Genomic DNA, 27,043 nt, shown 5'->3' with positions numbered 1-27,043 from the left:
AAGGAGCGAGTAGTCGAGACATGGAATGTGCCACTTATAACATCTCGGGGGGGAAATTCAAAGTTGCTTTGCGATTCTTCGAGTTTGGTCTATCAGTGCGGAAATTGACTAATAATTTCCCCGTTTGTATATTGCACGAATCCCAGCCACACGATTACGTAGAATTTGATCAAACGTTTGTGAATATAACGATTTTTTTAAGGTCTCTTGCACAACCATCCAACCTTCCAATTGTTTACTTTTTACCTGTTATTCCGCCCACCGGCGACAGGAATACTCGGGCTTCGTTCCTTTAAGAAGAAATATTCAACTGTACAATCTTCCGTATGTTTATTTTTTTCTCCGACTCGGGAGTTTTGGATAAGGTAAAAGTATATTTTTATCTTATCGACACAACCTACATTTTATGTTCGTTTCGATCAACGATACTCCTAACGCGATAAGACGCTTACCATATTTCTTTCGATTTTTCTTCGTATTTTGCTCGGTCGGTAATAAATGTTCCCCCCATCCGTGACCAGAACTCTGACACTCTACGGTACAAACGCAATTATACAATTATAATTAAAACTTGTTCTATATTCTCCTCTCAGGTGAGTATCATAAAATCAACAATTTTTTAAATATCGAAACAAAGTATCGAAGGCGTTAACCGCGCGACTGCGCAAAAAGGGAGAACGAATTATCATTCGATCGAAAACAAACCTGAAGGCGACAATGTATACAGGGTGTTCGGCCACCCCTGGAAAAAATTGTAATGAGGGATTCTAGAGGCCAAAATAAGATGAAAATCAAGAATACCAATTTGTTGATAGAGGCTTCGTTAAAAAGTTATTAACAATTAAATTCAAAAATTTCAAATTGTTCTAAAAAAATTATTTTCGGTTGCGGGGGTCAATTACAATCATTTTTGGTGAATAGACATACCCCCGAAATCCTACCCACTTTCTAGGAAAAAATTCGAGAAGGTGTGAAATTTTTCGATGGAAAAAAAAATTTCAAATCGTTTTGGAAAAATTATTTTCGGTTACGGTGGTCAATTACAATCATTTTTGGTGAATAGACATACCCCCGAAATCCTACCCACTTTCTAGGAAAAAATTCGAGAAGATGTGAAATTTTTCGACGGAACAAAAAATTTCAAATCGTTTTGGAAAAATTATTTTCGGCTGTGGGGGTCAATTACAATCATTTTTGGTGAATAGATACACCTCCGAAATCCTGTGCATTTTCGAGAAAAAAATTCAGTACTGGCCGGAACTTTAAACGTTAATAACTTTTTAACAAAGCCTCCATCAACAAATTGGTATTCTTGATTTTCGTCTTATTTTGGCCTCTAGAATCCCCCATTAAAATTTTTCCCAGGGGTGACCGAACACCCTGTATATACCTAAATAGTATTTTCTTACAAATTGATCGCGGACGAATGTATAGTAGTCCACGTATACTCATTTCTCCGCCCGATCGGATCCGTCCAATGACTTTTGTTCGACCGCAACTCATAGAAGTCGTTTAGTGAACCGTCTCTAAATGCTTTGCGAGTATTCGTTAGATTCCTTAAACGGTTTAAGCGAATGCTGGATCGTGTGTGTGCAGCCAGTGAACGAATTTGTACCTCTTGTTAGCCATCCACCGCTAACGCAAACCAAGTCGAACCGTCGCCATTTTTTCTATTTTTTTTAAAAAAACCACGATCGTTCGGGGAAACTTAATCATTAATCTCGTCGAACAAACGCGAAAGAAAAAAAAGTAATTTGAACCGTGCTTGAATATTTTCAATTACAGAAGATCTTTGGTTATTATCGAGCTCGATAAGCCTACCAGAGAGATTATCGCCAACCGGCCTACAATCTTTTTTAAACCATCTTCGAATCGTTCTTCCGTTTACGATGCTATCGTAAATGTTTGTTAATTTTGTGGGGAAACGGGGTTCGAACGCATTTGATGCGACTCGTTGTATGAAATATTTCGTGAGCCAACGATCTGGAAATTGAAGAACCGACGAATCGGTTCGGTGAGGCCGCCAGGTCGCCACCTAGAGACCGGCCGGCCGGCCGGCATTCGTCGTCGACGGAATCTTTCGCAGGGGTGTTTCGAGAGCGAAAGACAGCCGTGCTTCGACTCGTCGACACGCAAAGAAACATCGAATTAAGAGGGGAGGAACATTCCTCGTAGGTCAGCGCATAGAACGATTTTAGCTACGGTCTTTGGGCTGCTCGTGCCTCGCGTCGCTTCGCGGCCAACTCGTGTCAAGAATCGTTTAATTTCGGCGAATGTCCATAGGCATTATCCATCGTGGATTTTCATTCCGACGGATTTTGTGCCCGAGGAACCGCGACTCCCCGACGAAACAGCGAAACGTAAAATTTTGTTCGATCCGCAACATCGTACATCCGGTTCCCGCGACGGACAATTTTTACATTTTCCAAGATCGTGTTAACGTTTTACCGGCGTCGCTGGAAATTTGTCTCGCGATGTATTCCACCTACGATAGCCTCTACGATCTCGCGACGTTCAACACCGATAACCTCGAACACTGAATAAATAACCCAAAGAAAGAAAGGGCTAAAGATAACGATGCTACCCAGATAATAGTCGCATCGCTAACGAACTCGTAGCCGAACCAGTTACACGCAATTAGATCGGAGCTGTACACGGAAGTTATGGAAAAGCATCGTAGACGGTGAACGTGTATCGCGATAATGCAACGTACGAAACACTCGAGTTCTGCTGATAAAAATCAATATTTACAGATTATTATTAATTTAATTCACCGACCAGTTATTCTTTTTCTTCGCTGCTAATTAATTGGTATGTCTCGATACATTCGAATCGGAATTAAATTATAATTATTAAGTATTAAATCATGCGCACGTACGCACGCGCATCGTGATTTCAAAATAAAAGACTTTCCTCTCTGCGATCTTTCTCGGCTTTCCGAGCGCGCCAGGCGGTATTTTAGTAGGTCGCGCAGTAGGTCAGATTTATATATAATATTATATATATTTCCGTTGTTAATAAAATTGGAAAACGATAAAATTGATTAGCAATCCGTACGGTTGTAAATCTAGACGGGTGAAATTCAATTCTGACCTACTGTGGATCGGTTCGTCGTGTCGGTCGGTAAAGAGGTGTATCGAAAACTCTCGCAAGCTATCGGGAACAACCGAGCAGCGACGGGGGCACAAGCAACTATGCTATCGGTTACGTAACGAGACGAAGATACGAAGACATAACGCTACGATCATTTTACGGAATACGTTTCGCTTAATGTCTTCACGCATTCTTTCCATCGTTCTATTTTGCACGCTTCCCTGTACACTCTTCGCGACGCTCTTTCGAGTTTGCTGACTATTTATCCTCGTAAATATAATAAACGGAAACAACGCGAATTAATAAACGATGTCGATTTAAAAGGCTAAGAACGACGACAATCGTGGTAAGCCTTCGTTCGTATCGCTCGTCTTTTTTTCCCAACCTAATCGTTTTAATCACCCTTGGTCGTTCCTTTTTCCCCCCCCACTGAATCGATCGCGAAGCATGATGCTAAGAAAATAGAAACAATGCAACTAACTTGTCGTTAGACGTGCATCAACGAATGCTACTATGTCGAACAAGGCCGATGCGTTTGATTTAAAAAATTACAGGCTCGACGTACACGAAGCAAGTAACAAATGTTTAAATAAATTTATTAATTTATAAATTTATTAATAAATTTATTTAAGTAAATTTCAACGATCGTTTCAAGAACTACGAGACGAGCAACTAATAAAATTAAATCGAGCGGACAACTCCGACCTATTTTGAACCAGCAGTCGATGGCATTTTCCAAGTATCGGATATATGTATATGTGCAAGCGCTGGCCAGTCGTAACTTTTTAATCGAGTCAATGAATTAATCTCTATACCGAGAGACAAGTGTTCCAATAATAATCAATATTGCATACTTATATTACTTGTCCCGTTACTAGTAGCACTATTATTACTATTATTAGGCGTGTTACACAATACTCTCGTGTCTTCTTAAACGAGTTTCACTGGCCATTGACCAAAGCTAGATAACGTCGTGTATCGCGACCCATTTACCGAGTTGCTAATCTTGGCCTCTAATCCGAACTTGATTTTCCCCTGTTTATACCAACTGAACATTTTCTCATTCATTCGATGTTCATGGACACCGAAACGTCGTTAAAACGTAACAGTAGATATAGTACAACGTGTATGTACCTTAGACGATTTCGTAAATTATCTTCAATGTCACTTTTTCGCGACTGGTAAGAATTTGTGACGTAACCCAACGGGTGCTTACAAGTAACGCGGTATCGTCTATTTTTTCCTAAACGAGAATGTTTATTCGCGACGTCTACCATGATTTGAAAAGAGAGAAATTAAAACAAAATAAATGATTTCAAACGAAGAACGAAGCACGCATTTGGATGTTTCCGTTAAACTTGCTCCATACCTTTATCTGATCTGTTACGCAAGAGTAACGCCAATAGCATGCTAGTATATTCGGCTTTTATTCGTATCTACGAATGCTTTCGCCGGAAGTACGACGGAAACCATTCATACACGCGAATTAAAAATTTTACGGCTACTTTAAAAATTCTTAGACATCAATCCCGTGCAACGCCGTGCTCCCTACCTTTTAGAAAAGACGTTTAAACACGTCGACTGTCATGCCAATTTTTCATATCTGGATATGTCCTTGACAATTTTCTGTTCGAATCGTAGTGTGGAAAAGTTAGAAACAATCGATAATATAATGTACCTGTTATTTAACGGGTATTAGAATTTCTCTATTGCAAGCAATTATGCAACACGTAAATTTAAAGCGCCGGTCACCGGTGACCACCGTAGCAACCAATGTCTCAATAACGTCAAAAACGTTAAAAACGTCAAAAAAAAGATCGAACGCGTGTCAACGATGTAAAAGAAAAATGAATATTCTTCTTTGCTACGAAACTATTGCACAGCAGTTTAAATTTTATTAATATGAAAATATTAACACTATTCGGATGAATAATTACTTCTGTTCGAACTAAAAATATTAACGGCAATGGTGGAAACAGAATAAGGCTTGAGAGTTTGCATCGTGTGCTTGATTTTGTTGCGTAATTGGTTGACAAGTTGAAAATTCCACCATGCATCGAATATTTCGCGAGAATAGAAAGAAATAGGATTAAGAACGTAGACGTACTATTTTGCAGATAGCCAACAGTAGTGGCGGGCGAGAAGCTTGGAAACGCGCGTAAACGTATATGCATGTATGATAGGTACGCGTGGACGCAAAGTGAACGAGCCAGGCAGGCAGGCAAGCAAGCATGGAAGGCACGACGGAAAAAGCAGAATGACAGTTGGTAATTATAACGAAGAGCGGATTCCGTGGAGCAAGGCTGGTGAGCCCCGTGGAAGTAACGAAGTCCGCGCCATGGCGCGCCACCACGTGCCTGACTAGCTAGCTGGTTCGCTGACTGCGTGTTGGCTAGGTAGCCACGCGCTGCAGCATCATAGACGATGGCGTCCCACGATATAATTTTCAACGTACTAAAAATAGTAAAATTTTACCCAAAAAAAAAATTGATACCTTTAAACAAAACCGTGGGATACGCGTCGCGGAACTACAACACAAGCACACCCGATTATTCGATCGATTTACACTCACCGATACGATGGTCCATAGCGAAGAAATCGAAGTAAATGTAACGCACACGCGGTGTAGTAATTGGTCCTCGTGGCCAAAAATTGTTTACTCGATGATTCCGATGAACTGTCAAACAGAAAAGAAGGCAGTCGATAAGACGATAGAAATGCACTGTCGGATTATGATCGTAAGTCACCTCGCACGTGTCGTAACCACGCAAACCGAACAAACTAAAAAGAAACAAAACAACCGAAAAAAAGAGCACGAAAGCCGAGCAAACAATACGCGGGGACGCTTGCACGAGCGCCGATGGAATCGCACGTACGCGAAATCTGCAACGTTCGCGCAAAACAAACTTTAACCACCTCGGTTTTCGTTGGTTACGAATTTCGATGTACGAACGGTAGCGATCGAAGAGTAGCACTGAAAAATACACACCGTGTCCACACCGTCGAACAGTTATCACACGGCGGAGTCTTCGCGGCTTCTTTCCTTCTCGCGTTTTCTTCTCAGACTAACTGATACGTCGTTCGACAACTCACCGGCGTATCTCTGTGTAATTTTTCTGCGTTTTGTTCCTTCACGGTGGCTTTTTCTATCCGATTCAATTTCCGTAACGTCTAATTTCGCGATTACCGTGACAGATAAACACTACGAATGCGGCGGGTCCTCGTGTCGTATGCGCCAGCGTCAGTAAGATTGACAGTCGGCGCTGATGACAGACAGGTGCGCCCGCCTTCCGGCCTAACAAGTCGGCAACCTACCGTCGTACTTGCGTATCTTTCTCTGTTCCCTCGCATACCCGCCTGCCCGCCAAACCGCTTCACATGTTACACCATTCATTCTCCCATTTAACATATTCCTGCCATCTAGCGACAGTATGCTCGAAATACACACGCGTCTAACTTGCATTAACACTAGATCTGCGCAACCTGTAAATATGCCGGATTTCACATTTCACACCTACGGTTACAGAAAACATAAATATCATTTTTTAGCCATTTGATCGATCTAATAACGCAAATACATATTCGAATTTTAAAGTAATACGTTTCGATGAACCGGCTAATACAACGGTTTCAATAGAAATACGTATGTTGGCAACGTTCATAAATTTAGTGTTAAATACTCTTTATACATTTTCCATTCGTTTCGAATTAGCATATTTCATTATTTTACAATTTTTCTTTCAATATTTAATGCTCTTTGTACATATGTAAACAAGGTACTGGAGGAAGAAACATGGAAATGACAAAAATGAGTACGTATAATATGCTTCATTTTCCTTTCCAGTCATACATTAGATTCTTTTTTACAATTTACTATGACACCTTGCATTATGCTTTCGTTGCAGAAATACATAATATATTAATGAAGTCTCCTATAAATTGTTTCAAAGAACGTATTACAAAGATACATCTTTGATATTCACAACAAATCAGAACGAGGATAGGGTAGATAACCTCGTTTTCCTTCGTTTATCTGGTGGTTACGTTCTTTAATCATCATATTCATTCGCATTCCTTGCTTTGTCTTGTAGAGACATTCCGCTAAATCTTCCAAGTGAAACAAACATTTTTTCCGTCCGTTGTAATATCCATAAGCGTCGACACAATCGGCATAACTATATTCAAAGTTTTTACAGTCGGGATTTCTTTGTAAGCTTACAAAGGCAAGGTCCACTGCACCAAAACTACGACATCTGAACATAGGCTCCATCAAGTCCACCATGGTGTATCTAAAAAACGAAGATTATAATTTTTACCATTTATAAGAAAATAACAGATCGAGGAAGTTGAATGTTATATGAATTTCATATATAGAATACAACATATTTTCACAATGTACTATTCTTCTTTAACCAAATTTTTACGTAACACAATTTATTGCTTTGTACAGAATGAAAATATTCTTTAAAAAGATTAAGCATCGGATGAACACACTATACTTAGTTAAAAATTTGATCTTACGGTATTGATTACTTTAATTCTGCGATAAAACGTTTTACTGTACACGTTAATGAACGTTCCACTCGATAGTACCAATGTCTATAACTGACGCAATGTCTATTACTGACGCCACCTGTCAGCAATTAAATTACTCTTGTTTCAAAACGAATCCATACCAACCGAAAAGACCGACTGCTTTATCCACAGGCGAGTGTAGAAACTTGCTATACCGACCAGAAAATTTTTGCGGCGAAATTGAAAAATTTCGAATCGTTTTTATTGAATTCATTTTTATTGAATAGACGTACCCCCGAAATCCTACGCATTTTCGAGAAAAAAATTCTTTTCCGAAAATATAATGCGAGGTTAGAAATATTACCCAAAATCTCATGCGTATGTTTAAAACATAACTTCTAAATGGATTGAAAGATTTTAATGTTTCAAAATGCAACAATGCGTATTAATGGGGCTTATAAAAAATACATTGAATGTAAGATCTACTCGTATACCTCGTCTGTGGTCATTGGATAGAATAGACTTATCATAGATTAGGTATGGTCATAGACGAAGTATAGAATAGACGTTGCTTGCATTTATTCATCAATAACATGATTCTCTCTAAAGTAATAATATATTATTTTAGTAATAATTTATTACTTTTGAGTAATAATATACTATTACTTTACATTTTATTATTTATAATAGAAAGTCTGTTATTTCTTTTCGTAGATGCGTAATTTGTAATTTTTCTTGAATTTTACGATGCAAGAAAGTAGGTAACGAACCGAATTTTTTATTTGAATTTAAAAAGATTAATCTGCAGCCGTAACAGAGATATTTTTCAATTATATCTGGTTGTAAAGGCTGCGCGTGAAGCGGTGTACAAGTAGTATTATCGCATCGACAGAGTTTCTTTTCCGAGTCATTTACTTCTTCCGTTCTTCCGGAATTTAAAGTCGTATTTGATGCAGAATCCGTTGAAACTAATTCAGAAAATATCCTTGCTTGTATGACAGAGAATTGCTCGTCACGCACGTAACACGAGTCCAGAGTCAATTCGCAAAGTAGACAGGTATCGTTAATATCAGCATTAGCAACAATGTCCCTATTAAGATTCATATTATGAAATTCCTCTACTTTTGTGCCCAATTTTTCACTCGTACGATATATCGTGGATACGGTACTGTGAAACTTAGAATCTAACTGGCAAATGAAATCTTTTGTAATGCTCCTTATGGAATTAGGGAAAGATTGATTATAATTTGTGGAACTAAAAATTGGAGTTAGCTCGCAGCACTCCAAGTAGCCAGTTACATCGTCTCTTGTGAAATCTCTAAGCGGTTTAAGTAAAGTTACATCTGTACATCTTGTATCGGAGAAACCAACATTTACAGATAATTGACAGCCTCTTCCCGTCGACACATCTGTAAGCACTTGTACTGCAAGATCAAGAGACGTATCAGCAACAAAAGCTTTATTACAATTAAGCTCGCGAGCCACGGACACAATCAATTTGCGCTTCAGTTGTCGCAATAATTCATCTTTCGCTGTATTGCTTTCCAAATTATTGAAAATCTTTTGCATTATCGCATCATTGCTCGTCGCAGTTGTTTCCATTACATTTATCGACCGTATCTCTTCGCAATGAACATTGGTTGTACATTCTGTTAAAGGTACAACATATGTTGGTAATTGCAAACTTTCCGCTTCTTCAGCCAATGCGTTCCAAATAAATTTTCGTTCTTCGAGCGTGCGTCCCATCACCATACCATCTGTTCGCAAAAACAAAAACGTACGGTAACGTGCCAGATTTACAGATGCTTTCTATTAGAAGATTAACTGTCCTCTTACCATCTATGTATAGTATTTTACATAGACACTTAAGTCTTTTGTTAACTGATTCGTTTGCATTTGCCTTGATAAGATGTACAAGTACTGTTGAATTTGCTTCTCCCGAATGTTCGACAAGTATTGTATCGGTTGGACGTATTGACTTTGATTTACCGAGCGTGGCTTTGAACTTATGCGTTACCATAGACAAGAAGCAAGTTTTACAATATCTATCTTTGTCTCTTAATAAGACTCTAACATTCTGGCTTCTACATTTTTTACATGTACTTGTATTGATTGCGTGGGAAGCAGCATCGGCAGTGGCAGCAATTCTACGAAACATTAAATAAAAATATGTATAAATATATAAGTATTGGTACAGCACATGATTTTCTATACGAACATTTATAACTACTCGAAAAATTGTTTATTAATAAACTAAAAACACTTCGTTGGAAAATAACACAAAATTATCTAGTGCCAGAACGAAATACTTACGTGTCCATCGTCGTTTCGCCTGTTTCAAAGGTGTTGCATTCGAGCATGTTTAACGTACACATTGTTTCCTTCTTTTTTAGTCACAGGTGTTTAACAATATCATGAGATGATGATTAATTTCGTAGCTATTAATGTAGTTTTTGTGTTCTTATAATCGTCATTGATTGAAACTTAGGTTAAAGGGACGTACACACTGTATAAATATTTGTATATTTGTAAATTTATACGATGCAGATTTTAGTATGCATTTGTAATATTTCCACATACCATAGGTATGCACATGTAAATTCACATTCGATTCACAGATACATACAATTTTATACAATATTACTAAATAATTGTCTACCGTTTCGTGCTCGAATGGTCTAGTAGGATTTTTCTAACATCATAGACAATAAAAAGTATCGTTTAACAAAACCTTCATTTTACGGGGTATATATGTACATATAATTTATGTAATAGATTTATTTCTATATTTTCTGTTCTATCATTACACAGAAATAGATCATAAATTCATTAACACGTAATAAAATTATTTTAGTTATTTCTCATAAAGTTATTTATTGCTGAAATTCTGTAATGGCTTATGACGAATTACTTCATGTAATGTGTACCACGTAACGCGTAAGTTAAAGAAATTTTATGCGATCAAATTTTTATATTTGTTCGATTTCGAGAAACATTCGCGCCAATTATCTTACGTAATACACAATTAACAATATTTATGTTCTTATGTCGAGTCGATGTTCTCGAATTATATATTGTTAATGATCATTATCATTACTGTTCTCAGATTATTTTGTTTTTATTTGCAATTACTACACACACATGTAGATAGTATTAAATATATTTTAAGCGGCATACTTCGCCAATTATTTCCAATTATTACTTTGTAACACTTTGTACAATGTTTTCATGCTTACAGTTAATAATCAAATGTTATAGGTAGGTTATAAAAGCTGGAAGTAACAAAACAATATTAAAGACTGAAATAGTTGGGATTCGTAGAAATGATAGGTGTATTAAACGTGGTGAATACTTTCTCCAGGTAACCATTTAGTAGATTTCTACTTTAAGATCCAAATGTATCGATAATCATAAATACAATTGCCTATTGATACAGGTTGTCCATGTCTTCGATCGTTAGTCCATGCAATGTTTCCACATGCGCATATCCATTGTATTTTCGAGTTACCGATATGCTTTTGTAAGTAATTTAAAATTTTCTTTTTTGTAAAACTATGTTAACGATATCGAACGCTGTGTTTATGTTTGCGTGTATTTTAGAGGAGAACCGCTTAAAAAGAAAAGAAGACTGGATCCTTCCATTATCAGAGCTAGGGAAGAGAGAAAGAAGAAGAAACTGGAGAAACAAATACGCCGTTTACAAAGACATGTCAAGCAGCTGAAACCACTGAACGAAATCAATGTACCGACCGAATTAATCGAACAGAAAGAGTACGTTATATATAGCTTTTTGCCATTTTATTTCCAGTATACGTATAACTCGATATTTTGTAGGGAACGATCCCGTCCTCTTACACCACTGTCCATACAAGAAATAGAAAGAAGAAGCTTGTTGATTAAAGAATGGTCCAAGTACAAACACAGAGAATGGAAGAAAGACGTGCATGTTATGGAATCTATCATGCTTTCGCAAGAAAAAGCATTAAACGAATTGAAAGCGGCATCAGAGGAACTCTACAAAAAAGCAATAGAAGTATATATATACTTTGAATACTAGAAAATAATCTCAAACGATTCTTGTTCTTATTAATAATTGCCAAATATTTCTTCCTTCAAAAATTATATTTTTCTTTCAGACCGACGATTCCTTTTTGCCATACAGTGCAGTTGGGCCAGTACATAATCCACCAATAAATGATTATGATAGTCCAGACGGTGTTTATATAAATATTACTACGAAATATGTTGGAGAAACATGAATAAGTACATGAATGGAGTAAATGTGTTTTAAATAAAGACCTACCGGACACAAAAAAGCTAGCGTTCTACAGAACCATTTATTTAGCTAATGGGAAAGCTATTAATTTTTATGTTTCTCGATATTTAAATTCACAACCTATTAAAAAAATTTAGTTAATACGATGGAAACATTTACGATCTCGAATTTATTAGAATACACGTTATTTTAGGATATATACTTTTGTATATGCACGTATAAATAGTACTGTGTACATCGTATAAATCTAGATGCAATAAAAACAAATTTTCATTCAATTCGTGTGCGAGCGTTTATAGATGGACGTAAATACATGTTTGGTTTTTAATGATATCGTAAATTTCTAACTTGTTGGAAAAGGAAGCAATGGTATTCCAATGTTAACTATTTAAATGATTCGGAGCGTCAAGAACAAGCGGATTTCAATCTTGTTTGCCATACAAAGAAGAAACAAAATCTATGTTGACGCGATCATGATGTCAGTTCCCTTTTGCACGTAGGGCATGTGTCGTTGGTCTTGAGGCATTGGCGCAAACAATCTGCATGGAAAAGATGATGACAAGGTGTCATCCTTGCCTTGGTCATACCGCAAAGGCAAATAGCGCAAACGTCGTCGAAATGTTCAATTTCTTCGCGCGTCGCTTTCCTATAACGATTCAATATTTCACGTTCGCGTTGCAGCGTGGCGCCAGATTGTTGCACGAGGTCTTTTAATCTCAAATAAACGTTCAAGTAGGTGGCGACGAACAAGAATCTCCAGGATGCTATCGGTACGAGTAGCAAGATGAACAAAGCCGAGATAGCTATAGTGAACGATCTTAATATCACCGGAGCATAAAGTTCCTCCATGTTTTCGAAAGCGTCCAATTGAAAATACTTGAGAATCGACGGAAACATCTCGACGAAAATTTTTTCCGTCGCTGAATAATAAATCCATGTTATCACCGTGTAAAATGTCGATGGTCTACAACAAGAACGCATATCGAACAATTGAGTGATTAGGTATTCAATTTCACCTTCTTTTTATATCCGTCTTCTTATTTGTTTCATTCATTATTTTACTTACTTGTAATTTTGGAGACCCTGTTCCAAACCGAATACGAGAAGCATAAATGTTATCGTTACGATAAAGGTAACGGCCTTGGTCCATTCGAGTACTATTTTAGTAGCGGACATAGCTAAATGCTTAATCCTGGATCTTTCAGTGAGGGTTACATACGGCGACCAATCTTCTTTCTCGATCAATTCTTTGATGTAACTAACGCAGTAAGTAATTACATTGTAAAACATCAACGTATAAAGGCACGTCGTTTTAGATTCTGGTACAAGGACTCGATCGGCCAGCACTAGGAATACAATTTGGTTTGTCATCAGAGAAATATTCTTCATTCGAAGAAAGAGGGTCTCCCCCCGATCGATCGGCTCGTAAAATCGCGCCAGAAATCTGCCCAAACGCCGCGGGATCATCTTGACAGAACCTTTGCAAAAGAACATGTAACAGAAAAGTGAAGAACATTCTCGTTCGAATTAATAAACTCCAGTAAACTGGATTTTTCATCGGGGTACGTTTGTAAGATGAAATTTAAATCTCTCTTCCTTCCTTTCTCTCTCATCACGGAGCGCGAATAATAGAAAACTTAATCTTGGTTCGCCGAGGCAACAATCTCATGGATACATTATGTTAATAGGGTTGACAACGTATTATAATTTGGCGAGATTGTTAATCGAACGTAACAAGTGCAAATAACGCATCGATGAATGATCATCTTCGTTTTTCGTAACATCTGAGCGAGAACATTTGCATATTAATAGACGCCCATCAAGAAAATGTGCGAAAATCGGAGAAGACGTGCCCAGAAGAATATTTATGATATAGGGGAGGGAGGGAACTCGAATGGAAAGCAAGGATTTCACATGGCAACCGGGATCGTCACTTGGGGAAAAACGATACAATACGTAGGTATATACAGTTTCTAGGATGAACAGATGCGCGCGCGTTCATGGCCTCTCTCTCTCTCCCTTTGTTCACGTCCCTATAAAACAAAGCGTACTTGGCTTCAATGGCACATTCAACGTCTCTTCGTCTTTCAATAATCGTGTCTTAGCGTTTTGATATTATCGTGAAACAGGTAGAGAGAGAACTAATCGTCGCTATTAAATTCTCCGTTACTGTTTAGGTACATTTGGAATATTTGCATAGGGTGAGCATCGAATGCATTGTATGCTTTTATAACGATTGTTCGTTACTGGTTGGTAAATCCAGCGGTTTGCTCTGTTGTGTATTCTTTTGCATTTATCATTTTTTTACCCCCCCCCCCACGAAAAGAAAAACAGAGGAAGAGGTCGAAGGGCGAGGGGATAAAATGCCCCGAAATTTTAGTAAAAATTTAAACGCAACTTTTAAACGCTATCGGCGAAATTAAAATAGAACAGGGTAGCGGTTCGGGTAAATAGAGGTGGAGTATTATTATTATGCTGGTGATAAAAAAAACGATATAACTTTACCCTCTCTAATTTTTTTCAAGACGTTTATCATTTTTCGTGAAAAACGCTGGCTAGTGTTCCCGCGAACACCTTGTATACCCTTCGGGTAAACGATAAACGATACGACTGTCGGGTGGCAACGGAAAAGCAAAGGAAATATGCAGATAGGCGGGTAGAGATAACGCGAAGAAGAAATTCTGAAAGAGAATCTGGCATCGATCACAACCAACGCAAATCCTTTTTGCTATTCTTAGTACACGAAACAGAGGGGGATGTCCTGCTTCGTCCGGCTTGACCGTCAAGCTCTAAGCAACCTACGACTTCTCGTTCTTAAATATCCGGTTCGTCCATAGATTAGCGCGTATGCGTCCAAGTTATATGTATACAATATACCAAGCGTTATGGAACGTTCCAAGATATTTCTCGAAAAGTGAAATCTAGAAGAACGGACGCTAGAATCGATAGGAAAGTACGCCGCTTATCCGAGGCAAACAGATTTAAAATCGCCAGAAATTTTGCCAGATCTTGATAAGCAAATAAGTTAGCAGCATGTTATTACACGAGAAATTCATACTTCGAGCTTCGATACCGTCGCCATTTTTTCCCCCCCCGGACGTCTGTAATTATTGTTGTCGGATTTCAGATATCCACAAGTTACGAATTTCATCCTGATACTATGCAATTATAACTGGTATAAGATTTGGTACATTCCTTAATTACAAATAATTATAAGAATTTTAACCCTTTGAACTTTACAGGCAACGCATACGATACGTATTGTAACTTAATTTAAATTTCATTTAGGAAATATAATAAATATAAAATCTATATCGCGAAGGATTAATAAAAGATTAAAACGACTGGCGGGCGCATCGTTGACCGGTGGTTAAGAATCGCTGTTCATGCGCGAATGAAGTGATTCACAAAAACGTCTTCGACTGATACGGGAAGACAGCGAGGCGGCGAAGCTGTGTAGCGACGAAAGGTCGAAGAGCAAGAGGAAAATTGTCTCCTCGCTTCTAGCTATCGATAAATCGCTCGGCAGCAATCTTTGCCCTCAGAATCGGTCCAAGAGCTCGTAAAACCGTTAATACGTCACGCAAACGTTAGGCCGCGGCCGAGGGATTTGTTGTTTCGTCCCGCCTTTTGCATTTCGTGTCTCTTGTTGTTACGCTATGCGCTACCATCCACAAAAGTAGATCCAAAGAATGAACGATTAGATAGATGGATCTTTCGAGCATCGGAATCTCTGTTTCAGCTTTCCACGAACTAGTACAAACCGGAAATCTGACAGTACCGGGCGGTGGTCCTATTGGCCGATTATCGAGGCTTCCTTCGTTCGATGCAACGTTATCGTTGCATTTGTTTCGATTCGTTGCATTACGGGTGTTAATTCCGCAGAAATGTTCGCATTAGGTATCGGATCGAACAGGAACGAGCAATAGAAATAGGTAGAGATAAGAGTCGCGATCACTATATCGTTAATAAGGGTACAGAAAGGTTTTTCGTTTCGTTTGGGTAATCTTCGGGTTCTATTGGTTGGCCGCTGCACCCGACGCCGCGGCGTAATCTTTGTAAAACGGGTGAAAATGACATTTGGCCAACACACCTGCTAGAAAACGAAAAAGTCTTGGTTGGTGAATTTTTTTTTTTTTTAGAAATGGTAAAAATCATTTTCGACCCGTCTACCTACGGTAGCGTGGACAATTTATACTAATTATATAAACTAAAAATCATTTTGTTCGCGTCGCGACGCTATACGCGTTCCTTTTTTTTTTTCTTTACCGATAGATCGACTGATTACGTTTGAATTCTGTTTCAGAACCAGCAACCGAAATGCCGGCCACCCAGACTGTTTGCATAGCGGTGCTACTAGTCGTTGCCCTTCTGTAAGAATTTCAAATTCTATAGTTCGAATCTTAACGCGTTGAAATTTAAAAAAAAATAATACGTTTTATTAGGTTCGACAAATGTTTCGGGTATCCACTGACCAGACTAAAAATAGAATCAGAGATACCCTGCGAGGAACGTGTCTGTGGAAACAAGTGCAACGATTGTCCAGCCGGTTTCACGTACTCATCTTTTTGCGGCGGGAAAGTGTGCAAAAAGGTCAGTAATCGAAAGGTCAGTAATCGAAAGGTCAGTCGCTATGTTATGGTTGTAAATTTCACGCATACCGAATCGAGATCTAATACATTTTGTTTCAGGGACTCGGTGAGATATGCGGAGGACTGGCGAATATGTACGGCATTTGCGGCGAAGGTATGTTTTGCAAATGCAACAGGTGCGCGGGGTGCAGCGTAATGGACCTAAACTGTATGCAAGAACAGCATGACTGTACGATCCACGAAAATCCATTCGACTATCGAGTACCGCCGATGGAATCGTAAAGTTCTGACTATGTCGTTAGCCGGACGGATTACCTGATTACCGAAACGAGATATTTAAATATTGTTAAATTAGGCAAGTTCGGGGGAGTACCCGAGGGCTTGAAAGTTTTATTTAATTATGGTTATCGAATACACGCGCGATCTAATGATAGAGAAACTATTACGACGATTATTACGATACGGATCGAAAGTCCGGATCAACGTCGGACGAAGACTGACACGAAAGAAGCGAAACAGGACGCGGATGACCAGAGATGATGGGAAGCGAACGAAAGCGGAACAGGGATGAACAGAAACCAAAGGCTGACAAAGAGAAAAAGACAGAAAGAGAGACGGTTAAAGGTGGAAACAAATTTTCGAAACAGCGCTTACCAATCGTCGAATTTACATTTATCCGAGCGATACATTTATTTGCATTTTTTACCAACTACAAGCTAAAAAACCCTGCAGCTTCGCTCGAAGAAATTTTTATTCGGTGTTGACATAATAAAAACCCAATTATGGAAAATAGTATATCTAATCGGACACGTATTCATTCTTATCTTTCACACGTTTCACCCCTTTAAGGGAGTGTTTCCACTGTAAAACGCATTGATTACGGTACAATGAACGATACGGTAGAAAACTTCCTTGAACCGACATAAAATATTTTCCAGGCAAACTTTTCTACGTTTGGACGTTTCGAAAAAGAAAGTAGTCGTACCATGTATCAACCCATACTCTGTATTACGTAAATAAAAAACGAGGCGAAAGATTCGACCTGGTTGCTTAAAAACTTCATTTCATACGTTTCACCCCCCCCCACGCTGTTGTCTTTTCTTTTCCCTCCGCTCTATCTTTATCGCGCATATACATTTCCATTCTTTCAAAGTAATTTTCATCATAATTTTACTTTCGTACAAACTTGAAGCAACTCGCCCCCCCCCTCATTCGATATAAAGGGGACTCTACGCGACGAGACATGCCTCGAAGCATTCGAGACAATTTAGAATTATTTTCTATGCTCCGGCGCATAATTTAGGCGACATCGTATACAACGGTCGCATACCGCGCCAGCTTATCGTTGTGTGTTTCTGTGTCGCTTGATAAATGGACCTTAACATTTTGCCGGCCACCGTCACGTGTACGTGATTTTACTGTTTCAGTCACCGTCGTCATCCATTCAATTTATTGCGTTTATTCAGGTTCAAGTTCTATCTCCTATGCTCGTTACGATATCTCTATATTTATAATTCCTTATAATAATATTCTCGGGTGTCCGCGTGCGCCTCACTTTGGCCTATCAATAGCCAAGCTCTTCGCGTTCGAATTGATCGACGATTCTTCAAAAAACGATCGATAGCGTATCGAGTTAAATTTATAAACGAGTCGATCGGAAATTTCACTTCCCATGAATCATAGTTCAGGAATAGTTTCCAAACGAAAGTCTACAGAAAATTAATATCTCTTTGCGATAAAACTTCCGAGTATTTATAAACTGTCGAATATGTCGGATCGAAAAATAGCTCGCGTCGCGTGAAACGCGCGACCGTACAAGTGTTAAGGATAAAACCGCGCGCACAAAGTACACCCCGAAAGCGGTATGGCAACGCTTCCTCTAAAATTGTTCGCGCGCGTAGCGATTTAGTTTTAGAAACGACGGAACTATTGTATATAGCCGGTTCTTTCTTTGCATACCTCAAAGATTCGCATCGAAGGCAGAAAGAATATCGAAGGGGACGGTCCTGTACGACGTCACTGCGGAATATTTGTATAAAAAGAGAAATGGGGGGGAAAAGAACGAGATATCACATTCCGAGCTTCGTCGGGACTCAACTGTCGGACGGTTTGAAATTAACTGGTTGCTCGACAAATATTTTCGCGCTTGCAATAGCAGTGTCAATGTCGTTGCCAACATCGTCGGTAGCTACCGATGCTATTTCGATTGTTCCCCAATAATTATGGATACCATTCGCCGCGAAGGGATCACTGGCGGTGCGAACGCGACGATATGGCGACAACGATCGACGTAAATGCTCGAAAAAAAAAAAAAACGCTCGTTAACGCGAAACACGCGTTAAAAAGTAACGATTCCGGGGTAGTTACTCCGACGTACACTCGCGCCGAAATTTCCTTTATTTTCGAGATACTCGTGATCTTGCTTGCTCGCGCAGAAATAGAACGTTTAATTTTGGCAATTATTTGGACACTGTAATTCCCAGCGAGCCAGCGAGAACCTTTCGTTTACAAAGACGCCGCGATACGCGAACGACAAAACAACACTCGTGACAACCTATTTTCTGCATAAACGGACGATCAATCGTCGACAAGCGGATCAAGCTACTATCTATTAACAACTAACGTGAACGCTTGGTTAAACACGCAACGAGTATACCGCGAATAACGTAGAAACGAGAGGGACGAAAAGTGAATAGAAACAGAGAGCACATGGGAGATGAGCACAGCAGTACGTCATTGTTCGTTTTGTTTCAACAGTTTCCTGGTTTTGAAGCCACGAAAGCCCGCTTGGATTCTGGTCGCGGCCTCGCGTGCAATTTGCTGTTTCTTCCGTACCAAGAATCCGCGTACACGGGCTTGAATTTTAGTCGCCGACTTATCCTCCAAGGATTCCGCGGCTGCGTCCCGTTTCTCCAAACTCGAGGAATCGTCATCGTCCGTGCGTCCATCCTCCCGTTGTTTCCGTTCACGATCGACTGCGCCCGACGACTCCGATCTCGCTTCATTGTTCGATTCTTTCATCCGTTTCCGTACTCGGTAACCCCGGAAATTAGCTTGGATCTTCGTCGCTGCCACGTTCGCTTTCGTCATATCTTGGTCGGAATTTTGCAGCATGACGTTCTCACGATACTCGACCGTTCACTGTTATCCTTTCTTTTATCTCATTCCCCGACAACGAAACAACCTTTCATTCTTGCGATCGTCTTCGCCGCCGTCTCTGAACGCAACTTATCCGAGTGTCAAGAAACAAGGATGTCTCGAAAGTAAATTCTAAATGTACTTTCGTCGTTGGGAAAGTTCCACATGTTGTAGCCGCGATTCGAAACGGAAATCGGTAGTAAAAATATCCGCCGTTGTACGATTTCTAAACGAATCGAACCAAGACGGTGCAACAGAGAACCGGTGGATGCTATTCCGTAGGAACGACTGCGAATATCCACGAACACGCGTACGATACTGTAGAACAATCGCGTAACTCGTCGAAAATACGTAACCCCTAGCGTTCGCGCATGCGTTTCCTTTTAAGCTCTTCGACTGACTACGGACTTTTCTTCCGCGATACAACCGCGTCGCAGTGTGGCTTTTTCGAGTTTCTTTTCCTTCCTCGCGGCTGAACGGCACCGCGTTATTCGCCTTGGCGAGCCGTTCTTGACATTTTCGTAGCTACGTTTTCGTAACGAGTGTGTAAGAATGTGCAGAAATAACGTGTCTAATTTCGTATCTAGATTCTAAGGAACGATCGTGTCGATTCGTTCAACTCCGTCGGCCGATCGGTTATTCCACCCACGCGTTGCACTTTTCAATCGAGGAGCATACTGTTCGCTCGAATAGTCTCGGTCAAGCCTGAACGAAACGGAAATCAAGAAGCCCTGAAAAATAATATATTTAAAAGATACGAGGCCATTTAAACGAACAGTACTATACGTATAAGATTATTTACGCTTTCGTATCTATAGAATAAAAAAAGCTCGTTTTGCCTAAAACAATATGTTTCAACACTGTTTCTATCAAAGGTGTCGAAAGACTTAGTTCTGCGTGCTCGGAGACTGGGTTTCCTCGACATTTTCCATCTTCTTGTTCGTCTCATCCTTTAGACTTTTGTCGCTCTCGATCGCAGAAGAGTCGGGAGACAAATTCTCGCACGGATTAGTGTTTTTGTCGATGTGTACCGTTTCATCGTCACCACTAGGGAAATCGATCACCGTCTTACATGAATCCGTCGACGCGCGTTGCTTCTCTTCGTCGATGTCCAAAATCTCTTCTATAAAAAGGGACTTTGGTGGTTCGTCGAGCGCCAATGGTTCACGAATATCGTCGGAATCGACAGGTTTTATCGTTGCATCGTCGAAGGACCGCTCGACACGTACGATACAGGGTGGAAAATTCAAGTAATATTTAGAATCGTCTGGCTTAGTTTCGACCGGTCGAAAGGCATTCGAAAAATCGAAGGCGAAGAAAACGCCCGCTCGTGGCGATTCGGAATCGAAACACGATGCACCGGGCTCGAGGGTGAACCAAGGGTTTCTGGTTTCGCGCATGTTGTTCATGCGCATGTCTTTGGTCGACAGTTGGCCCTTGGAGACTTCGAAAAGAGGTAACGGTAAAGAATCATGAAATTCCCCGGTATGCCTTAAATTGCTCGATGTACTTATCGTGTCTGTTTGTTGCGTTTCCGATTCCTTCTTTTCAGTTATCAACCATTCCTCGTTCTCTGCCTTTTCGGGAGTCTCGGGTATTTCGTTATCTTCGGATTTCCCTCGATCGTCCGAAACAGCCAACTCCTCGATTTGTTTCTAAAAAAGCAAAGGAGAAAATTAAAAAAATTATCGTTCATCTTTGCAATTTATCAAACTGTATACATATAAATGGAAAATACTTCGCTGTACTCTCGAGTCGAAGACAACGTTGCAGTTGGATCTTCCGCGGGGCTCGTGGAATCTTGTTGACTTTGTTGCCTATCGATGTCTCGTGGTCGACGCTTGCCAACTAGAAATCTTCGCGCCCCTTGTGGAGAGAAATTCACGCTTTATGATTCCCGATTAACTATTTCAAGCGTAGGAATACTCACAGTATTGAATTCTTCTAGCAGCCGCATCCAATGACTTGCTTTCTAAATCTGAAACAGTCGGAACTTCGGGATCTTGATCTTCTGCAAGACTATCGACCCGATCGGTTGCTACATCCTCGGCTGTCTCGAGGGACACCGAAGGAGAAACAGAAACATGTACGATTTCATCGACATCTTTGGTATCGATTCCTCCTTCTTCTTCATATTTTTCACAAACATCGCCGTTTGTCTTTTCTCGAGAACTTGTTCCGGTCGAAGGGCGATCGATAGATCCTGTTTCATCGACGCAAGGATCAAGTTCGATCGCAAGATTGCTATCGTCTGTCGGTCGATTCGTGCAATTCGAGCGCGACGAGTCGTTGATCGAGTCAAGAGCATTATTCTCAGTCTTGACTTCTTCTTGAGGGATCGGCGTTTCGAGAGTCAAGATCTCTATCAATTCCTTTGCGATCTCCTCTTCGACGTTAGGCGTATCTTTTCCATTGTTCTCGCTAACCGTACCTATGCACTTGTCTTCGAGCTCGATAAGACAGTCTTCTGTGCCATTCTCCTCGACCCTGACTTCGTGATCGGTGGAAAGTTTGCTCTTGGACGAGTCCTCGTCGGACGCTGCCTTCTTCCCCGAGTCCGGAGTATCCGACATGGACAAAGTTTTCTCGCCTTCGCGAAGAGTAATGTCGTCGTCGGTTTCCTTCTCCGATTGATTTTCAACATTCCTCGAATCGCTTCTATCTTCGATCGAGGATATCGTTGCGTCTCGAAGAGAATCCAAGTTCAGTTCGGGCACGTACGGTCCGGGTACATCGATCGAAGAAGACGTTTCTCGTTGTTCGTTCTGTCCCCCCGCATCTTCGACTCTCGGGGAATTCCCTTCGAACGTTCCCGAATGTACGTCCGTCGTACACGTGACTCGAGGCGACGTGCTTTCAACGTCGGTGCTGCTTCGATCCAAATTGCTCGAGCTTGCCTCGGTAATCGATTCCACTTCGTTTTTATTCCCGCCCGCCTCTAACGTTTCTCCCAACGAGTCGGATTCTACGGCAACAATGTCGCTGGATAACATCGTGGATCGTGTATTAAATTTATCCAATGCCTCTTTCTCGCTTTCCTCTTCCTCTTTGATGTTTCCAAGATCGTGACCGACGGCCATTTTATCGTCAGCAGCTTTTATGTCCCGTAAAAACTCGACGTTGTACGCATCCATGCCTCTCGAGTACTCGTACGTTTCCGGGCATATGTACTCTCCGAAAGGATTCGCGTCGTGATCAGATTCTTCTCGACGCGTTTCGTGATCTTGCTCGTGAACCGTATCATCGTCCCGAAGCGTTTTATCCGAGATGATCACGGTTGTTACCGATTCTGGTATCTCGCAGGGAGAACCTTCCGTGAGAACGTAACACGTAAGATCTATGTCTTTCGAGGGATTGCCGGATGTTCCTCCAACTTCCGATCGATCGACGTCCCCGTCTTTCGAGGACAAAGTTTCCGCGGCATCCGACTTTTCTTCGCTCGTTTCAGCTTCGATGCCTTCGTTGTCGTTTCCTGGTGTTTCCACCAGCCGCTGCTCTTCGACAGAGTCTTCCCTCGCTTCGTTCATCGCGTCGTTATGCGTTTCTTCCGATCCTGAACGCGACGAATGTTTCATCGGGGACGACACCGTTACGGAGGAAACCAGAGTATTCTCGATACTCCTCTCAACCATTTCTATCTCGATTAACTTCTTCTTAAGCTCGTTCGATTCAGGGAATTCCTCGTCCTCCGCGTGCTCCAACGAATCCGGCCTCTGGGGAAGTTCGATCGAATCTGGCGTGACGTTCAAGCTATCTTTAAAAATTTCATCGACTTCCAGCCCCCGTGAATCCGAGCGTCGCGTAATTTCCAATTCTTCCAAGATGTCCCTGTCGCTGGTCTCCGTTTCGATGCTACCACCGTCCTTTCCATCCCCGTGCTCGTTCTCCGCCGAATTACGATCAGAAATCTCCAAAGGCTTCTCGTTCTCGATGTTCGAGTCACGTTGAATCTCCGTGGCCGTCGCCAGAGCCGGTAACGTCAAGTTATTTTCTCTCTTGATCGGTTTCGTCGCGTCGCTCGAAATGGGCGGCAAAACGAAATTGTTCGGATCGTTTTGCTCGATTGATTCGTACGCGTCGTTTCGCGAGCCATTTCTCGAATATCTGCTGGAACTTTGCCTCGGCACGACCGACGGAAGAACGACGGACGTCTCCAACGTAGACTCCCGTCTTGCCGACGACTCGTCTTCGGAGACTTTTCGATCGGCGCCAAACATTTCCTCCATCTCGCTATTTCTCGCTTCCCTCTCGACGACGACTCCTGCGTTTCGAACTACAGCGCTCTCGAGCTTCTCCAACCGATCCAATCGATTTCGTCGCGTTCCTCTCTCCGCGTCCGATCCATTTCTTCTCGATCCAACATTCACGAGAGATTGACTTCGTCTCGAATCCCCGGACGAGCATATCCACTCGATCTGATCGGCGCTCTTCTGTCGTTTCAACTTTTTACAATCAGCCACGTACTCGATTTCCGTTTTAGACGTATTCGCCGCATCAGCGATACAGTCGCAGAACTTTTCCCGTCTCCCTTTATGCTGACGGTTAACAGATTTCGCGAGTATATCCCCGGCGGACGAAGACCGGAGAAATCGACACCGTGCGAGTTTCTTCGTAGAACGCGGCGAACATTGTTCGGGATGGCTGTGAATCTCTTTCTCGTTCGTTTTCTCATACATTCGCGTGTTCCCATGTTTCTTCTTTTTGGCATTGTTCTCGTGGTCGTGCCTTTTGATTACCTTGACGGTTTCATTTATAGACCAGCCGCTTCTATTCGTCGCCTCCTTTCTTCTTTTCGATAGTTTCGTCGGTCTTCTCAGCTCCTTTGCTGCCGTTTCTTCGATAAAATTTATGAGTCTCCGATCGCTACGATATTCGGAATCACGTGGATCGACGTTGCCACGACCGGTCCAGATACAATTTTTACCGTTGTACGATACGCGATCGGATATTTTCGAAACGCCTACGACACGCTCCTTTTCTCGTAATTTCACCAGCTGTTCGAAATGATGGGCCGCGAATGTATAAATATCGTGGGGTTGGTGTCGCAATATTTCCCTTGCGAGTCCTTCGACGGCAGGAGCCAAGCCTCGAGGTATTTGAGGAGCAATTACAAATCCCGTTTCCGGTAGCGCCATACTAGTTTCAAATTTTAAACAAATTAATAGCGTGCTCGAAACATTACTTGATTCTCGTTTACAGAAATTGCCCAAACAAAAGCACTTTACAGCGGTATAAACTACAAACTCGAAACTACGTACTCGCGAGCGTATAAGAAATCGATCGTACGCTTCTTTTCCACTGGCTTTTCCTCGTCACTTGCGTCACTGTAAACTTTTCAAACAGTTACGCATCGTCGGACCGAATTTACTACGATTTTATTGCTAAACTGTTAACCTTCCCGTTCATGAATCGAAGACATTCGACAACGATGTAACCTTGGTGCAAGCAAACGCGCAATACCTCGACAAATCGATCGTCCCTACCGCTGCCAACGACGTTATCATTTCTTTCCTCTGTTAGTATACGTACAACGACCGTCGCTTAAATTCGCACACCGAGCGTTTTAATCGATTTCTTTCTGTAAAACATAAAAATCGTACGAGTATGTAACTTGACGTAATATAAAATATTACACAAACTTTACTTGTAATTAGGTTTCTCCGAACCCGTTGATTTAACGGTTCCGCTAGAAAATATTAAATTTGATACGTAATGAATTACCTTCGTTGCTTAATCATTCATAGAAGATAACACGAGTCGATACCGGTAATTTTCACTTGCCTTGCGGTCCGTTCGAATGAAATTATGACTCTTACACCACGGTTGCCAAAACTAAGATAAAATCGATCAAATTAATTGCGAATTATACATTTCCGTGACCGATTTGTAGTTGTCTATTACTTACTACACAATCTCTCCTATTAAAAATTCTCTAAAGAAGCGATAGGTATTTTATACGACTTTAACAAAGGTTCGACGCGAACGATGACGGGGAAATTGTTGTTCGTGAAAAGGAAAGTAATGTTTCGTGAGAAGGAGGTCAAACGAAGGGTGCACGTCGTAGCAATACAATTTTATTATACTGTGCGTTGCTTCAACAATGCGTATCGCATCAAAAACTCCGATTCCAGAGGATGTAATTCCGTTGCAGGAATAATTAAACAATGAAGAGGCGGGCCTAGATCGATCGATGCCATTTCTCGAAGAGAACAGGCAACTATACGTTGGTTATCCCAGCCTACACGAGCTAACCCCACCACAATGGTAGACTCGTCGAGAACTGCAAAACCATAAAACTTTAAACATTCTGTACATTTTATATCGATTAGGAGACACATTTTCTTTGTAGCTCACCTAATTCTTCCGCAGGTTCTTTGGCTTTTTCCTGGAATGTCTCTATCAGTTGACCAGCGGCTTCAGAAACGCTCATAAATCGTGGCTGCATATATTCCTTTTTCTTTTTAGTTATAGTTTCTGGAGTAGGTTCCTTCACTTTAATATCTAACAAACAAAGTGTGTGCAAGTTCCTTTGTTTGTTAGATACAATTCTTTCGTAAAAACTGTCAGGTCGCCAATCTTTGCTCCAGTATGGAACGGAAATTGTTTCTCCGAAACGATACAGTTGGAGACCGCAACAACCAATCGCGGTCAAAATAGATGCATTGTGAATAACTTTTACCTAAATGACGCGATAAAACTTTTGGTCGGTGATTCTCAATAATCATTCGTAATTTTTAAAATTGTACCAATCACGGAAATAATTTTTCTCTTACCTCTATGTTTTCTTCTCGAGCACGTAATACCAAATCTGAGTGCGTAGTAGCACCAAACGGATCGCCGATTACAAGAAAAGCGACTGTTTCTTTCTCATGTTTCGGTAATATCTCGGCCGCATTAGACTCGACCAGTTCTCTGTCGGCTACTAATACCGAACGTCCATAGAATTGTTCCTAATTCGATAAAACATGCTATCGTTGGTTTCCTATCGTCACACGAAAAGTACGACACAACAAAGTCATTGTATCGTTTCGCACAATGTCGTCAAAGGCGTATTCAAGAAACTTGTATCTATTATTTTTGAATACCTACCAAATCTTTCAAATTAGTGTTTAAGATGGACGTGTACGATTCCAAATAAACACGATCACATTTTCGAATAATTTCAAGACCTTTAACAGTAACATCCGTTGCATCGCCAAGGCCCAAACCAATCACGTGCAACATTTTCCTCTAGTTTATCGAATTGTTACACGATACTTATTGTTTAATATGTAAATCAATAACGCGATATTAAAAGGTTAAGTCGTTGGTGTAAAAACACGTGTACTCGACAAAAACAAAGCACTTGTACCCAGTGATGCGCTGTGGCTAGTTAGTGCATCGAAATCGACAATAGTGACGACGAACTTCCTTAGCGTCTAACGGGGTG

The 27,043-nt window shown here is 40.8% G+C and overlaps 7 protein-coding genes across 10 annotated transcripts; 2 read left to right on the top strand and 5 right to left on the bottom strand.

Annotated features, from left to right (window-relative positions):
- Window positions 1-7,967: 7,967 nt before the first annotated feature.
- LOC122398981 (cytoplasmic tRNA 2-thiolation protein 2) lies at window positions 7,968-11,886 on the bottom strand. 3 transcript variants are annotated; one of them, XM_043399255.1, is made up of 3 exons: window positions 11,654-11,886; window positions 9,445-9,755; window positions 7,968-9,365 (listed from the first exon to the last, which is right to left on the bottom strand). In XM_043399255.1, exons 2-3 carry the CDS (start codon window positions 9,626-9,628, stop codon window positions 8,290-8,292), a joined length of 1,260 nt encoding a protein of 419 aa, XP_043255190.1. In that variant the 5' UTR covers window positions 9,629-9,755; window positions 11,654-11,886; the 3' UTR covers window positions 7,968-8,289. The 3 variants fall into 3 exon arrangements, with proteins under 3 accessions (XP_043255190.1, XP_043255191.1, XP_043255189.1); XM_043399256.1 differs by lacking the exon at window positions 11,654-11,886 and adding an exon at window positions 10,189-10,287; XM_043399254.1 differs by lacking the exon at window positions 11,654-11,886 and adding an exon at window positions 9,922-10,140 and having other exon boundaries at window positions 7,971-9,365.
- On the top strand, window positions 10,334-11,881 carry LOC122398984 (39S ribosomal protein L40, mitochondrial). Of its 2 annotated transcripts, none has more exons than XM_043399258.1 (5): window positions 10,334-10,545; window positions 10,867-10,969; window positions 11,045-11,128; window positions 11,209-11,641; window positions 11,745-11,881. In XM_043399258.1, exons 2-5 carry the CDS (start codon window positions 10,932-10,934, stop codon window positions 11,865-11,867), a joined length of 678 nt encoding a protein of 225 aa, XP_043255193.1. In that variant the 5' UTR covers window positions 10,334-10,545; window positions 10,867-10,931; the 3' UTR covers window positions 11,868-11,881. The 2 variants fall into 2 exon arrangements, with proteins under 2 accessions (XP_043255193.1, XP_043255194.1); XM_043399259.1 differs by lacking the exon at window positions 10,334-10,545 and having other exon boundaries at window positions 10,587-10,969; window positions 11,209-11,379; window positions 11,443-11,641.
- Window positions 11,887-12,335: 449 nt separating the features above from the next.
- On the bottom strand, window positions 12,336-19,208 carry LOC122398982 (RING finger protein 145-like). Its single transcript, XM_043399257.1, has 3 exons — window positions 18,436-19,208; window positions 12,951-13,362; window positions 12,336-12,848 (listed from the first exon to the last, which is right to left on the bottom strand). Exons 2-3 carry the CDS (start codon window positions 13,349-13,351, stop codon window positions 12,356-12,358), a joined length of 894 nt encoding a protein of 297 aa, XP_043255192.1. The 5' UTR covers window positions 13,352-13,362; window positions 18,436-19,208; the 3' UTR covers window positions 12,336-12,355.
- On the top strand, window positions 15,237-18,771 carry LOC122398985 (neuroparsin-A-like). The gene is made up of 3 exons (XM_043399260.1): window positions 15,237-16,257; window positions 16,330-16,507; window positions 16,576-18,771. Exons 1-3 carry the CDS (start codon window positions 16,205-16,207, stop codon window positions 16,756-16,758), a joined length of 414 nt encoding a protein of 137 aa, XP_043255195.1. The 5' UTR covers window positions 15,237-16,204; the 3' UTR covers window positions 16,759-18,771.
- A 1-nt stretch (window position 19,209) lies between the features above and the next one.
- On the bottom strand, window positions 19,210-19,590 carry LOC122398908 (neuromodulin). Its single transcript, XM_043399173.1, has one exon. It carries the CDS (start codon window positions 19,588-19,590, stop codon window positions 19,210-19,212), a length of 381 nt encoding a protein of 126 aa, XP_043255108.1.
- A 431-nt stretch (window positions 19,591-20,021) lies between these two features.
- LOC122398980 (dentin sialophosphoprotein-like) lies at window positions 20,022-25,222 on the bottom strand. The gene is made up of 3 exons (XM_043399253.1): window positions 21,545-25,222; window positions 21,353-21,480; window positions 20,022-21,269 (listed from the first exon to the last, which is right to left on the bottom strand). The coding sequence occupies exons 1-3, from the start codon at window positions 24,747-24,749 to the stop codon at window positions 20,502-20,504; spliced, it is 4,101 nt and encodes a 1,366-aa protein (XP_043255188.1). The 5' UTR covers window positions 24,750-25,222; the 3' UTR covers window positions 20,022-20,501.
- Window positions 25,223-25,382: 160 nt separating this feature from the next.
- On the bottom strand, window positions 25,383-26,975 carry LOC122398977 (diphthine methyl ester synthase). Its single transcript, XM_043399251.1, has 4 exons — window positions 26,704-26,975; window positions 26,388-26,564; window positions 25,969-26,293; window positions 25,383-25,894 (listed from the first exon to the last, which is right to left on the bottom strand). The coding sequence occupies exons 1-4, from the start codon at window positions 26,836-26,838 to the stop codon at window positions 25,692-25,694; spliced, it is 840 nt and encodes a 279-aa protein (XP_043255186.1). The 5' UTR covers window positions 26,839-26,975; the 3' UTR covers window positions 25,383-25,691.
- Between the last annotated feature and the right edge of the window lie 68 nt (window positions 26,976-27,043).

This window comes from Colletes gigas, unplaced genomic scaffold (assembly GCF_013123115.1).
Source record: "Colletes gigas isolate AHSC1104 unplaced genomic scaffold, ASM1312311v1 Colletes_gigas_Sc00012, whole genome shotgun sequence".
In the NCBI taxonomy this organism is placed as follows: domain Eukaryota; kingdom Metazoa; phylum Arthropoda; class Insecta; order Hymenoptera; family Colletidae; genus Colletes; species Colletes gigas.
The sequence above is the reverse complement of the archived record's forward strand: the minus strand, read 5'-3'. Positions and strand labels throughout refer to the sequence as shown.